The sequence below is a fragment of the Caretta caretta genome, chromosome 18, assembly GCF_965140235.1.
Source record: "Caretta caretta isolate rCarCar2 chromosome 18, rCarCar1.hap1, whole genome shotgun sequence".
Taxonomy (NCBI): domain Eukaryota; kingdom Metazoa; phylum Chordata; order Testudines; family Cheloniidae; genus Caretta; species Caretta caretta.
The window spans coordinates 9,448,984-9,464,900 of NC_134223.1; the positions used below are offsets into that span (position 1 = coordinate 9,448,984).

General features: G+C 42.7%; 1 protein-coding gene across 1 annotated transcript in view; it reads left to right on the plus strand.

Annotated features, from left to right (window-relative positions):
- Window positions 1-14,608, plus strand: part of PINK1 (PTEN induced kinase 1) — an 18,762-nt gene extending 4,154 nt beyond the window's left edge. The window contains exons 2-8 of the mRNA XM_048825137.2: window positions 1,492-1,803; window positions 3,236-3,339; window positions 5,673-5,855; window positions 7,009-7,172; window positions 10,498-10,625; window positions 12,334-12,570; window positions 13,032-14,608. Of these exons, the coding sequence (XP_048681094.2) occupies window positions 1,492-1,803; window positions 3,236-3,339; window positions 5,673-5,855; window positions 7,009-7,172; window positions 10,498-10,625; window positions 12,334-12,570; window positions 13,032-13,292 (1,389 nt within the window). The 3' untranslated portion in view covers window positions 13,293-14,608. The remainder of the gene's footprint in view (window positions 1-1,491; window positions 1,804-3,235; window positions 3,340-5,672; window positions 5,856-7,008; window positions 7,173-10,497; window positions 10,626-12,333; window positions 12,571-13,031) is intronic.
- Window positions 14,609-15,917: the final 1,309 nt, after the last annotated feature.

The following is a 15,917-nucleotide window of genomic DNA, read 5'->3' on the forward strand; positions in this document are numbered from 1 at the left end:
AGGCATGCCTCAGCGTCATAAAAACATTACAGAAAATTCCCACTTCATCACAACTTGTTTCTTCAATATCTTAATTCTTAATTTCTGATCCTGAAGTCCTTTTCCCCTTTTTGTGTCTCTTTCCATCAACCCCCAAACATTTCCCCCTCATTGATTCTTTCTCCTCTAACCAACTATCATTTTCAGCTGCCATGAAAGCTTTAGGGCATTGGCATTCTATTTGCCATTGTTCTTAACTAGGTTTTATTTTTAAACATTTTATTCATTCAGAGAGGGAGGGAAGCACAGTAAAAATCCCTGTTACAGAAGCTGGCCAGATCTTTCTCTGCAGACTTTATTTGCTTATGTTGTAGTTCAGTGGTTCCCAAAGTTGTTCCGCCGCTTGTGCAGGGAAAGCCCCTGACGGGCCGGGCCGATTTGTTTACCTGCCGCGTCTGCAGGTTCAGCCAATCGCGGCTCCCAGTGGCCGCAGTTCGCTGCTCCAGGCCAATGGGAGCTGCTGGAAGCGGCAGCCAGTACATCCCTCGGCCTGCGCCGCCTGGAGCAGCGAACCGGAGCCACTGAGAACCACGATCAGCCGAACCTGTGGACGCGCACTGCTTCCAGCAGCTCCCATTGGCCTGGAGCAACGAACCGCAGCCACTGGGAGTTGTGATCGGCCGAACCTGCGGATGCGGCAGGTAAACAAACCGGCCCGGCCCGCCGGGGCTTTCCCTGCACAAGCAGCGGAAAAAGTTTGGGAACCACTGCTGTAGATGAATAAATGTTTTTCTTTTTCCTCTTCTGAGCAAACACATGTATTTGTCTGTAGTATTGGTTGAAAAACACCTTAAATAAAAACTTGTTGGATAACGATACCCTCAAAACCTTCACAGTGTAGACACAGCCTGTACCTGCAAAGAGCTTTTCTCAGCACAACTTATCAGTTCGGCAAGCAATATGAGTGATGCTGGCAAAAGCAGTTTTTATGCTGGTATAGCTGTGTCTACAGTGGGGCTTTTGCGGACAGAGAAAGTTGCAAAAAATATCACATCCCTAACTGACATTGCTCTGCCAGCAAAAGTTTCTAGTGTGAACCTGGCTATTGTCCCTTCACTTGTAGGGTATGGATAATATTTTACTTACCTTATATTGCTGTGAGGCTTAATATTTATACAGTGCTTTGAGGTCTTCAGATAAAGGGTGCTACAGAAACACAAAGTATTATCTGCTTTATATGCCTATATTCCAATCTGAAGCATGCATATGCAGGATTTGGATGTCGTGAGTTTGTAAATTGGATCCACCATGTGTTTTGTAAGTGCCCAACTGGATTGTAGTTTAACATAATAGAAGATATAAAGCTTTGAAATGACGACTGTGCTGGCCATGTGGTATATATACTTGTATGCACACCCTGGAGCACATACAATAATATAATTTAACATAGCAAAGTAGTTCTCTATTTTTTAAAGTGTGGAATAATTGAGTGATTTTTCACTTTCCTTTCAGACCATATTTATCAGAAAGAACAAGCCACTGAAAGATCCACTGAGCACTTTCCGCTGGCAGGGCTTCAAACTGGAAGAGTACCTTATTGGGCAACCCATTGGGAAAGGGTGCAGTGCTGCGGTATATGAAGCAGCTATTCCTTTGTCTTCTAACTACCAAAGAAGTGAAGACAGCAAGCCTTTAGAAGGGAAGAGTCCAGATGCACAGTGGGATCATGGCTCAGTTATCCACCCTGCAGAAACGAAACCTATACAAACAAACCAGCAAAGAGCTGCTTTCCCATTAGCTATCAAAATGATGTGGAACATTTCGGTAAGGAGTGAGTCTTTAGTCTTCCTGTTTGACACTTGCGAAGTCTGAGTGAAATGTTTACCACAGATGTGTTGAAAGCTCTAATTATTTTGTGCACAATTAGTACATTGGAACAAAGTTGTTGATCTATAGCAATGGAAACACAGATTGTTAATGAACAGTCACTCGGGGAGGTAATTAATGCTCATCAAAAATCTTCCTATGGGAGTCAGCATCAGCATGACATCTGTGTGTCACTGCTGGTTTGTCTATTGTGTCTTGACAATATTGACAGTATTTTCTGGGAAAAAATTATTTTGTTTAATATTAAGAGAAACTTGGAGAAATGTTAAGAACTAGCAGGAAATGGAAAAATACTGCTAAAGAAGTTTGAGGAATCACTTGCTTTTAGAGATACTCAAGGATAAAACTTAGATGTCCATTTGCTGGGGACATTTTAGGTATGAAACCAGTAATGCTTCGTGGAAGCTGGATAGCTAAATTACCCACTGGAGGCCCCGCACAATTAGGTGGGTGGACCAGATCTCTTTTCATAAGTTTCTTCCAGCCCAAATGATTCTGTGATCAGCCATATCCCGAAGTAACTATCCCAGAGATTCTCCATGGAAAATTCACTGTACCCATCCCAGTCTGAACATGAGGACATAGGCACCGAGTTTCTAATCTGCTGGGGTGCTCCCCCTGGCTCCGCCCAGGCCCCTCCCCCACTCTACCCCTTCCCCCAATGCCCCACACCGGCCATGCTTCTTCCCACCCCCGCTCCTCCCCCACCCCGCCTCTTCCCCGCCCAGTTCCGCCCCTTCCCCCGAGCGCACTGTGCCCTTGCTCCTGCCCCCTCCCTCCAGCGCCTGCTGCAAAACAGCTGATCTGTGGCAGGCAGTAGGCACAGGAAGGGAGGGGGAGGCGCTGATCAGCGGGGCCCACCAGCAGGCAGGAGGCTCTGGGGAGGAAGAGAGGCATTGATGGGGGGCTGCCAGTGGGTACTAAACATCCACCATTTTTTTCCCATGGGTGCTCCAGGGCTGGAGCACTCACAGAGTCGCCGCCTATGCATGAGGAGTCTTCCAAACTAGTGATCCCTTAAATCTGTTGGGATTCATAGATTTTCTTTTTTAAACCCAGAATGGACCATTATGATCATCTATTCTGACCTCCAGCATAACAAAGGCCATAGAATTTCACTCAGTAATTCCTGAATCAAACCTGTATCTTGTAGCTGAGCTTGGAAATATTTTTTAGAAAGACATCTAGTTTTATTCTGAAAATTTCAAATGATGAGGAACCCACTACACCTGCGCTGTTAAAAATTACCCCTTATTTCTAGCCTGCATTTACTGAGCTTCAGAGTTATCTGTTTCCAGTGTTGGTATTTAGATTGGATGATTTTAAAGCTCAGGTTTGAATACAACGTTCTATGTAACTGCTGTTGTAGGCTGGTTCTTCAAGTGAAGCTATCCTCAGCACCATGAGACAGGAGCTCGTTCCAGCGAGTGGTTCTGCCTTGTCTGGGGAATACGGAGCTGTTGCTTGCCACAGGTATGTTTTATTAGTAGATGCTTTTTTTGGTCCTTAAAGGTGATCAGAGAGCCTTTATTAGCATGTTTTAAGAACACAAGTTTATTATAAGAATCTGTGAAGCCCATAAATTTCAGATACAAAAAATTGGAAAATCAACTCCCCCTTTCACATGTCTATCAAGACCTGAATTCAGGGGGCTGTGTTTCCCTGCAATAGCTATTGCCATCATTAAAATCCCCCCAGAAGATGGAACAGTACTGATACATTCAGGATCTGAGGTACCTTTCATCCAAATCCCAATGTGGCTTACGCATTTTACTCATTGTACTTGTATATTTGTACAATATGTGTGGAAATCACTTCATCAGACCTCTGAAATTCAGTGGTGGTTTAGAGTACACAGGCATACCACAGAGTATCTAAATAGAGGAAGTTAAGAGAAAAACTGCATCCACTTGATGCTACGTAGGGGATTTAATCACTCAGTCTGGACCTTGGCCAGAATACTGGGGCTGACTCTTCTACACTTGCCAAAAAAAGAAAAAGGGCCATGGAATTATTAGTGACCACAAGTGGTCAGGACCTCTGTTGTACATTTCAACTAAATGATGGCACCTCCGGAAGTACTGGGAACCCTAAACACAGTTTTGGAGAATTAGTTCATAGGGATTTGGAGGAGAGAATAGCACCATAACTGTTTGTTCTTTGTACAGCGCCTAGCATAATCGGTTCTGGCCTGTGATTGGGGCTCCTAGGTGCTGTGGTAGTACAAGTAATTAATAACAACAACAACATGTCAATGGAGTTTACTCAAAACCGACCAGAAACAAAAGTGAAAATGGCTTACTCTGTTTTCACATACTGAGCGAAGAGAAAAGTAAATAAATACAGGAAAGTAAATTAGAATTTTAAAATTCTTTCACATTTTGTCATCTAAGAGGTGAACACAGAAAAGGGTTGTTTTGGTTTTTTTTAAATCGGTGTCCTTTTAAAAAAGACCCTTTTTTTTTTTCCAGTTTAAACAATGTAATCCAGAATCCAGATCATCGGTTTTAAATTTCAAATACACCTCTGCTGCCAGTACAAATAGATAATAAACACTGCTAGGTATATAGCTAGCCTAGGAGTGTAACAGACAAACCAGACAGATATTTTGCATTCAGGGGATGAGAGAAAAGAGAGGTCTGTTTTGCTCTAGATACATGTGTGTAACTCTCATTCATTTTAATGGGCACTTACTGTGTACATCAAAGCATAGATTTCCTGGTTTGGTATCCCCTTGATCTTGATCTGCTTCTAGTAATAAATTCATTTTTTTTCAAAGCCAGTCCTAGTTTTCTCCTTAATCTTATTGAGAGTCAGGTCTCTTTCACTAACTCTACTCCTCTGTTAATAATTTAGAACACTAGCACTTAAAGGGTTATTTTGGAGGCTTAAGGGCTTATTTTGGATTAAAATAAAGGGTTACATTTTGCTTTTAATGATTCTCAGTGGGGCTTATTTTCTAATGTAGGCAACTGTTGGCTCATGTTCAGCAATCAAATTTGTGGAAAATTCTGTTTTCTCAATGCAGTTCTTTTTTTTAATAGCCGATAAAACAAATGTTTTGAATGCCCTCTTATGGTGTAACATTAAACTGCACCTTGCAGAAAATAGAGGTTGGCTGTTTTGGGTTATTAGAGCAAGGGGATCTAACACATTTGGTGGAAAGAGCCAAATTGTAGTTTTAATTATGGTCAGTGGGTCAGATCTATAAAGCCAGAGTCCATTGACTACCCTTGATCTGCTGGGGATTGCCCGCTAATAACAATAGGAGTGGGGATTTGCAAGAAGTCTGAGTCATGCAGGCATATGCTGGTGTCTGTATGGAGCGCTGTTTAGCTCAATGGGACTCAATATAGGCAATGAGTCTACTTTGTGGATCCCTATTGAAGTCAGTGGGATTTCATGTGAGTGCAGGAACCTGCCTGTATGGATTAGTTTGTAGGACTGGGGGCTTGGTTAGGAAAGTTATCTGTTGAACGATTGTTAGACTTGTTTGTAAACTTGTGGTATCCAGAGCGTTTCATGTTTGAGAGTGGTTGAGTATTTTTTATAGACACTTTTAAGGTACATCTTGTTTTAAACTGCACTTTCTAACCTCAATTTTAACTTGCCAACATTGTTTGTTTTAGAATGAGTGAGTTTATAAACTGCTTTGGGATCCTTTAGGAGGAAAAGTGCTGTATTAATGAAAAATAAGATTTTAGTAAGAATAACAAAAATGAAAGTGTCCGTAATTCACCATCCTACTGTAGCTGTTGGGTTTTAATTTCTTTGTCTGATGTGATTCACAAATTATGTTGAAACAGGAGACCTGTTTTTGGGAAGAAGAGGTTGGAACCTCATCCGAATATAATCCAGGTGATCCGAGCTTTTACATCCTCAGTTCCTCTGCTACCTGGAGCATATGTGGACTATCCAGATGTTCTCCCGTTAAGTCTGAACCCCCGTGGGATCGGTCACAGCCGCACGCTCTTCTTAGTGATGAAGAAGTAGGTAGAGATGAGCTTTGCAAAGTACTCAGATTTCTAGTGTGGCTGTGCTGCGAGGCTCTGTATTCTGCAGCTGCCAGATAGGCAACACAAGGCCTTGTGAAGTCTTGGTCTGGTTCATTGCCATGGATCAAAGAACACTTTAAGAAATATCCTGTGATCTTTCCCCAGTTCCTGAGGCTTTAAATCTTGTCAAACAATGAAGGCTAGTTACTCTTTTAAATAATTAATTTAATTAACTCATTTTAGAAACTTCAAACACTTTCCCAATTTTCAGATATTCTGGTTCTCTAACCCTACCTACTCAGCTGTACACGAAGGCAAAATTAAGGCAAAAGTGACTCATCAGGACCCAGTAACTCTGGGTTTTCTCTTTCTTTCTGATCAGCTGTTGCTTTTCAGTTGAGACACAAGCATTGGGTTCCAAATTATCTCTCCATTTTTTTATAAAACACTTTGTAGGGGGATATCTCCATTTCCCCCACTTTTTGCTATTTTGACCAACCTGGCTCCAGAAAAACTCTTCCTTCTCTGAATCATGTCCCTTCCCACCAAGACTGTCTATTCTGTAATAACACACTTCCCTCTCTTTCCTTCAGAATACAAAGGAGGACACAGAAGAACCCTTTGTAAATAAAATACCTAAGAAATCTCATTGTACAACACCCTGTGAGCCTCCTACTTTTAGAGAGGATGCTTTTATTTCCAGTTCTAGAAGTATGGAAGCCCTGATGGAGGTCCCAGATTTGAGATAGCATGCCATGTGCCAAAACATTAGCAGATGTTTTTGTGTACTGGGGATGAGGGGGGATTGGGGTTGATTAAGGAATTTGGGATGGTTAGAGAGATGTTAGTAAATGTAACAATGAAGTATCTCTAAGCAGATGCCACTAATGTTGAACTGAATATTTGCTTTATAGTGGTAGAATACTGAATTAAATATTGGGGGGGGGGGATAGCTAAGTGGTTTGAGCTGTGGCCTGCTAAACCCAGGGTTGTGAGTTCAATCCTTGAGGGGGCCATTTAGGGATCTGGGGCAAAAATTGGGGATTGGTCCTGCTTTTGAGCAGGGGGTTGGACTAGATGACCTCCTGATGTCCCTTCCAACCCTGATAGTCTATGATTCTATGATTGTCTTTCTCAATCTGTCTAGTTATCCATGCACCCTGCGCCAGTACTTGAGCGAGAGGAATTCAGATGCCCACCTCAGCACCTTGATGATCTTACAGTTACTGGAAGGCGTGGATCATCTTGTTCGTCATGGAATAGCACACAGAGATTTAAAATCTGACAATATCCTGGTTGAATTTGATTCTGGTATGTAGCTTGCTGAGTCCAGCTGGAGATGAATAGAGAGTTTACAAAAGTAATTTGACTTGTATTGGGACTTGGGCTACTAAGTCACTTAAACAACAAGGAGTCCAGTGGCACCTTAAAGACTAACAGATTTATTTGAACATAATCTTTCGTGGATAAAAACCCCACTTCTTCAGATGTATGGAGTGAAAATTACAGATGCAAACATAAATAAACTGACACATGAAGAGAAGGGAGTTACCTCACAAGTGGAGAACCAGTGTTGACAGGGCCAATTCGATCAGGGTGGATATAGTCCACTCCCAACAATAGATGAGGAGGTGTCAATTCCAGGACAGGCAAGGCTGCTTTTATAATGAGCCAGCCACTCCCCGTCGCTATTCAAGCCCAAATTAATGGTGTTAAATTTGCAAATGAATTTTAGTTCCGCTGTTTCTCTTTGAAGTCTGTTTCTGAAGGTTTTTTTTCAAGTATAGCTACTTTCAAAACTGTTATAGAATGTCCAGGAAGATTGAAGTGTTCTCCCACTGACTTTTGTATGTTACCATTCCTGATGTCCGATTTGTGTCCATTATTCTTTTATGTAGGGACTGTCCGGTTTGGCCAATTTACATGGCAGAGGGGGATTGCTGGCACATGATGGCATATATAACATTAGTAGACGTGCAGGTGAATGAGCCTCTGATGGTGTGGCTGATGTGGTTGGGTCCTCTGATGGTGTCGCCAGAGTAGATATGGGGACAGAGTAGGCAACGAGGTTTGCTACAGGGATTGGTTTCTGGATTAGTGTTTCTGTGGTGTGGTGTGTAGTTGCTGGTGAGTATTTGCTTCAGGTTGGGGGGCTGTCTGTAATCGAGAACTGGCCTGCCTCCCAAGGTCTGAGAGAGTAAGGGATCGTTTTCCAGGATAGGTTGCAGATCGTTGATAAACACACTTTGTCAGTATATTTATGTCTGCATATGTAATTTTCACTCCATGCATCTGAAGAAGTGGGGTTTTTACCCATGAAAGCTTATGCTCAAATCTGTTAGTCTTTAAGGTGCCACTGGACTCTTTGTTGTTTTTTGGATACAGACTAACATAGCTATCCCCTGATATAAGTCACTTAGGTTATGTCTACACTACCGTGGTAAGTCAACCTAAGTTACACAACTCTAGCTATGTGAATAACGTAGCTGGAGTCGACGTAGCTGAGGTCGACTTACTGTGGTGTCTATACTGCACTGGGTCGACAGGAGACACTCTCCCATCGACTTACCTTACTCCTCTCGTTCCTGGTGGAGTACCAGGGTTGACCGGAGAGCGCTCTGCTGTTGATTTAGCAGGTCTTCACTAGACCCGCTAAATTGACTCCCAGTGCATCGGTCACCGGAGTGTCGATCCTGCGGTAGTGTAGACGTAGCCTTAGGTTATGTCTCTATTACCCGCTGCGTCGGTGGGCAGCGATTGATCCAGCGGAGGTCGATTTATCACATCTAGACTAGATGCGATAAATCAACCTCCAAGCGCTCTCCCGTTGACTCCTGTATTCCGCCGCCGCAAGAGGCGCAGGTGGAGTCGACGGGGGAGCGGCAGCAGTCGACTCACTGCAGTGAGTCCACCACAGTGAGTAGGTCTACGTATGTCAACTTCAGCTACGTTATTCACGTAGCTGAAGTTGCATAACTTAGATCGATCCCCCCCATGTAGACCAGGCCTTAGATGCTTTTGAAAATCACATCCACGGTGTTTAATGGGGAAGGAAGTGAGCCTAGATGTTACAGCCTTTGTTTAGGGGAGTTGAGACTCCTAGGTTCTGTTCTTGGCTCTACCACATGCTGCTGTTGTGACAGCTGGGAAAGTCACTTAGCGTCTCTGTGCCTCAGTTTCCCCATCAGTAAAATGGAGATAATGATTCGCAGCCTCACAGGGGTGTTGTGGTGTTTGTTCAGTGTCTGTTACATGCTTGGAGATCATCAGATGAAAGGTGCTATGGAAGGACAAAGCACTGTTAACAAGATATGTTGCAAAAATTACTAAGTGAATGACTGCTTAAACAGAGAGCAAAGGGGCATGCACTAGCCTGTACTACAACATTTATGACGCAAAAGCTTCATGTCCATGGTCTCTGTCATTGTAACTTGCCAGGCAATTTCTAAAATCCCACAGCAGAGATAGGTTAGTGATATTGTACCTTCGGATCATTAGCTGAGACCAGAGGGAACAGCATTTTGTTGGTTTGCTGTCACTCTCTTTAACTGAAATTTTAATTACCTGAGCACTGTTTCAGTGTGACCGAGGTTCAGACGAACAGGGAACAATAGGAAGTGCCTAGATCTGTGTAATTAAAAATCCTGCTGTAGAAGATTTTTAGAGGTCCTACTAACATAGGTTTCGTTTTCTTGAAGCCTTGTTTGAGCTATACCGAATGCAGATGGTAATGATTAAAACTTCAGTCTCTGAAAATCAATTATTCTCTTTTGCAATGTTTGACTTGGCATCAGCAGAGTAACCATTAACTAGCTCAAACATTTGCCAGCTCCCTGACTCTGTACCAAAGATTCCTTCCATCCCTGATTAATTCTTAACCTTGTGTATCTTCTCTGAAGTCAGAGTGGGACTCAGTCAGACCTGGCACATCAGTCTGTTTTCTCTTATCACTCAGCAGCAGCTCTAATTCTTACACTGCATTTTATATCTAGGAATATGCTTCCGTTCTGCCCATCTCTGCTGTACATTGGTACTGTACCTCACTCGCTGGGTGTCCAAGTTACGATGGAAGCTGTTTAAATGAACACGAGTGTTTTCCTCCATGCAACCTCAGAAACTGCTGATGCGTTACCTAGGGAGGTGGTAGAATCTCCTTCCTTAGAGGTTTTTAAGGTCAGGCTTGACGAAGCCCTGGCTGGGATGATTTAACTGGGAATTGGTCCTGCTTCGAGCAGGGGGTTGGACTAGATGACCTTCAGGGGTCCCTTCCAACCCTGAGATTCTATGATTCTATGAAACTGAAAGTACTGTGTGTGTGGAGCGTGAGTCCCAGACTGCTGAATTTGGGAGAATCACTGAGGTGTCTGAGAAACCTCTGGATGGATAACTGATTCTTTATACAGAGAAATGGGCAAACCTTTTACTTTACAAATGTCCCCAGTGTTCTAACTTTTAATACTGAAGAGAGGAGATGCAGAAATGGTCTGCAGTAATATAGATTCCTGTAAGGAATGAGACTGCTTGTGCTGATTAATAGTCAGTTTTCTGATATGATGTGTGGTATCTAATATGGCCAAGTATTGTACACTGCACATCTCAATTGGGTGCTGACTTTGTTAACCTGTGATGTTTACAGCTGGCTGTCCCTGGCTGGTGATCACAGATTTTGGTTGCTGTTTGGCAGATGAAAATATTGGCTTGAGTTTGCCTTTCACCAGCTGGTATGTGGATCGGGGAGGCAATGGCTGTCTTATGGCACCTGAGGTAATTTCTCATGTGTATGAGTCTCAGTAAGTAATTATAGCCTGTATTAGGTAGTTACATATGTGTAGTGCTGTTGGAAGTGTAGGATCCAGTAAAGTCCATTAACATAGATAGGAGCAGGATTAGGTCCAAAGTAATGGATTTGGGGAACACCAAACCTTCCCCTTTGCTCTATATACCCCCCCACCACAAGACGAGAAATTCGAATGCCGTTCAAACACGTCCATCTTAGTCAACACTTGGTAAAAGCCTCTTCATTATTGGTTATCTTGCCATTTTTGCCTAGTACTGTGCCCACTAATTTGCTATGTTGGCTGCTGCAGATTGTTGTGGGTGTGGCATTGTTTGTCTAGTTTATCTCCCCACAGAACTTCCTGCCATGGATTGCCATCTCCAATAGCATTGCTTAGAGGATTCATGGTCTGGTTGATTGGCACTACCATGTGGTTAAATGTCTCTGATAAGAACATCAGAATGACCACACTGGGTCAGACCAATGGTCCATCTAGCCCAGTATCCTGTCTTCCGATAGTGGCCAGTGCCAGGTGCCCCAGAGGGAATGAACAGAACAGGAATCCTCAAGTGATCCATCCACTGTCGCCCATTCCCAGCTTCTGGCACACAGAGGCTAGGGACACCATCCCTGCCCATCCTGGCTAATAGCCATTGATGGACCTAATCTCCATGAACTTACCTAGTTCTTGTTTGAACCCTGTTATAGTCTTGGCCTTCACAACATCCTCTGGCAAGGAATTCCACAGGTTGACTGTGCGTTATATGAAAAAAATACTTCCTTTTGTTTGTTTTAAACCTGCTGCCTATTAATTTCATTTGGTGGCCCCTAGTTCTTGTGTTATGAGAAGGAGTAAATAACACTTCCTTATTTACTTTCTCCACACCAGTCATGATTTTATAGACCTCGATCATATCCCCCGCTTAGTCGTCTCTTTTCCGAGATGAAAAGTCCCACTCCTATTATTCTCTCCTCATACAACAGCCGTTCCATACTCCTAATCATTTTTGTTGCGCTTTTCTGAACCTTTTCCATGTCCCATATATCTTTTTTGAGATGGGGCAACCACATCTGCTGTTGAATTCATCACGAGAACACCATTACAGAGCTCCGCGCTGGGCAATCTCCCGCTGGTATCTTGAGCAACTGAAAATGGGAAAAAAAAATCAGTGTTACAAGGTGGTAGTTGATCTTACGCATAAAAGTAAGAAATTCCAAATTTGGCTGCCTTCCATTCGTATGCCCTCTTCTGCTTAGCTTTTCCAAGGGTCTCAGGACAGTGAGTTCTCCTACACAGCATCTGTGTAGCAATTCTTGCATTGTTATCAAACTAGTAGTCATTCCTCTGCATCCTTTGGGTGGTGGTGAAATTAATTGTGTTTCCTTTCCCTCCCCCGTTACCAGTAGTCGTAACATATGGTAAGGGATCCCTTGCCTGGCACTGGTATACTGGGCAGAAATACTTCTGGCTTTCATGCGGTGTGAAATGGAACACATGGTTCCTTTATAAGGCCACTATCTGGAGTCCCTCTTCAGCTGCCCAAGTAATATACCTCTATAAATACTAAGCTGGGTGCAAGCTTTAGTCAGAAGTAAGAACTGAGTTGATGAATAGAAGATTTATCAGAAGGTTAAACAAACTTGTGCTGTGTATTTCTACCTTCCCATATATTTCCTGTGGTCTTTCTGATGCAGGTGGTCACAGCAATACCTGGTCCAGGTGTCCTGATTGACTACAGTAAAGCAGACGCATGGGCCGTTGGAGCGATAGCGTATGAAATCCTTGGACTGTGTAATCCTTTCTATGGCCAAGGAAGGTACTCTCTGGAAAGTAGAAGCTACCAAGAAGACCAGCTCCCAGCATTGCCAGATACTGTGCCCTTCGATGTGAAGCAGGTGGTAAAGATGCTACTTCAGCGGGATCCCAACAAGGTGAGAGACCTTGCAGCTGTTGGCATGAGTGGGGTTTTAACAGGGTGTCACTTGCGTAGCAGTCACTTTCCTGAGAGTATTGTGTTAGACTATACAGCGCCTAGCACAATGGGGTCCTTGACCATGACTAGGGCTCCTAAGCGCTGTGTTGGTGGTAATAATAGAAAACTATGATAGGACTTTGATGAAAGTGTGATGCAATATAAAGATCTTGGTACCTGACACTTCTTTGCGTATTGCAGTGAAGTTATATTGTAAAAGGGTGGCATTTAATGGAACTTGATTGAACTGGGAGCTCAAGTATAGTAGCCTGACAGCAACAGCCCCACAAAGCCTTTCAACTAGAAGTGAATGTTCGGTGAGATGAGAAGATGCTTGGGAGCATTTCAACAGTATACATCTTATGTGTCAGTTCTAACACCTTTGTCGTTCAGCTGATCTTCTTTCACTTCTCGTTTCAGAGACTGTCTGCTCGAGTTGCAGCTAATGTGCTCCACTTAAGCCTCTGGGGTGAAAATATTCTAGTCCCAAAGAGACTGAAACTAGACAAGATGATTGGCTGGCTTCTTCACCAATCTGCTGCCACTTTACTGATGGATGGACTGGTGGACAGAAACAGGGTAGAAACTAAGATGAAGACGTGCTTCTTGGCAAATCTGGAGTACGAAGATCTTTGGGAGGCAGCATTTTTACTGCTCTCTTGGAGAAACCATTCTGCCTGAAGGGTACAATTCTGTGTGTGGCCCTGCAGTAGATAAATGGCATTTACTAAAAGCACTTGGGAATCTGTCTAATACTTCTGTCTCTCTGGAAGCCTAAAATACTTTAAGGAAAAATATCTGCGGGCCTGGTGTATGTGTTAATGTAAGAGGTTGAGTTTACCTACAGAAAGAATTAGTATACAGAGGGTTGTTGTCTTCCCTGTAGAGAAAACAACATTGAATTGTTATGAGATTTGGTATGATTTGGAAAGTGTTTGAAGGCTATCTGGTCAGCTTCATTCACACCAAGAATTTAGATTTACTGCTTGAAGCAAATTCCTGTACAAAAGGGTTTATGCACTGAGGGAAGTATAACACAGCTGCTCTTTACAGAAGAGCATTACAGTTGCACTTTTGTGAATCATACTGATTTTCTGTTCGAACTATAAAGGAAGTTGAACTGATGGAACAAAATGAAATCTTTGTTTTCTTAAATTTGAAACCAGCATCATTCTTATTAAAATAATATTCCTCTGAAGCCATAGATACATTTTATAAAATGACAGCCAAGAGCATCATGATTGAGCTGTTTATCTGTGAGGAGTTCTGTCAGGAGCTGTGGGGTAGGTTATAAAATGCACAGCCAAAGTACTTATCTAATTATATGTAAAATGCCATAGAGGCACTCAATACAGAACAAGTAATTTCTGTTTTCTGATTGATTTGCTATAACAACATTTTTATCCCTTTGAGGGCTCTCCTCAACTCTAATATCCAAATCTGAATTTCACAAGCCAGGCTTGCAGTGTTAGAAGGTTCCCTGCATGAGCTGAACTGGAATACCAAATCCAGATATCCCCAGGCTTTTGAGAAGTTTGGATTCAGATCTTGATCTGAACTAAGCAACTGAGTCACATCTCTGATCACAGCAGGTCAGTACTTGGACCATTGAGATAGTCATGTGGCCTTTTAGACTGTGTAGATCTAGTTCTTCTAACCAGATCTAAAATTCCTTCCAGGGACATGCTACTATTTCAGTGTGCCAGGCTCAGAGAGAATTGCATCATGGTTGAAAGAGTGGTGAAAAGAGGTCATGGGGTTAATGGCTCTTTCCGTAGTTATGCTTGACTATGTTCCTTATTATATATACCTGGTTTTCTGTTTCCCTACTAGGGCTTATTCTGTGGTTGTAAGGAAAACACTAATTTTTAACCAGCAGCAAGTGTTGTAGTGAAAATATCATGAGACTTTAGAGCTGCGTACTGTGGGTGTTTGCAAAAGTTAGTTCATTTTCCTCTGCACAATAAAGTGGTGACTGTGCTGTTACAATGAATGAATCCACGGATGCTGGTTTTGTCTCTGTTCACAGGACTTAATGCCATAGTGACCTGTGGGTTAATTCATATTGGGTCTTGGCCTTTCAGATTTACTCTTCTGTTGCATGCTAAATATTTGTTTGGATGTGGTCCTGAAAGCATCGTCAGCTCCTTCCAGTCCAGCCCTCAAGGCTCAGTTTATTCTCATACTCCACCACTAAGGATAACCATTAAGTCTAGTTTTTCAAAGAACATCTGGGAAACAAACCAAGCACCAGGATTGTTCAACATATTCACGGAAGTTCTGAACATTTTCTTGGTCCCTTATATCCTTATTTCAAGGAGATCGTTAGAACTGGGCAGTGAGACACTGTGTGTCAGTGACTCACTACACAGGAACAAGCTGCCCATGTAGCATGGGTCTCGTAAGTCGTTTGCAATGCTTTTAAAAATGTTTGATTTCAGGCCTCTTCTCCATTCACTTGTAAAATATAATGGAAATATCAATTGCAAATTTGTATTGCACTGGAGTAAATCTGCTTATAGAAATTGGCACCATTCATTTTATGGTGCCAATTTCTGAGTCACTGAGATATGTGCTTTCATAGCTAACATACCAGAAAGTGTATCAGCTGACTAACATAACCAGCCACCTAATTTGAATCTTTATAGGTGCCATACAACAATACCGAAATGGTCCCACACAGAAGGACCCACAAAAGGCAAAGGATCTGGGAAGATTCAGGAAAATCAAAGTAAATTCTAGCCCTGGAAAAAACAGTTACCTCAAAACCCTGATAAGTTAATGGTGTTTTGAGCACAAATTGCCATCAGCAACAATCCCATAACTTGGTAGAGTTCAGTCTAATTGTTTGTGGATGGCAGCACCTACAGGTGCTATCTGTAAATGGGAAGTGGGGGTGGGCTTTATCCCTCGCTGAAAGGATCTTGGAAAAATTCACTGCACAGTTATGTAGACCATGGCTGTTTACTACGGATTCTACCCTATACTTAGGGTAGGGCTCTGCTTCAGCAACATACTATCCATGTTGACAGGATGTTTCTAGCCACGCCCACTGCCAGTTATCAGGACCATGATAGATCTGAGGTTTTATGCAGTTTGGCTTTTGAGGCCCTTCGTCTTTTTTTTCATTTATTTTTTGCTTCAAAGTATGGATTATGGCCTGTGTTCCAAGCAGGAGGTGCTTCCTGAAACATCCCATTCTGCGCTCCCCAAGGGTGGGGTGCTAGCAGCTCCGACAACCTGCAAGATAAGAGCGGGGAACTAGAGAAATCTTATCAATGTTTCCATGATAAATGAGGATAGTGA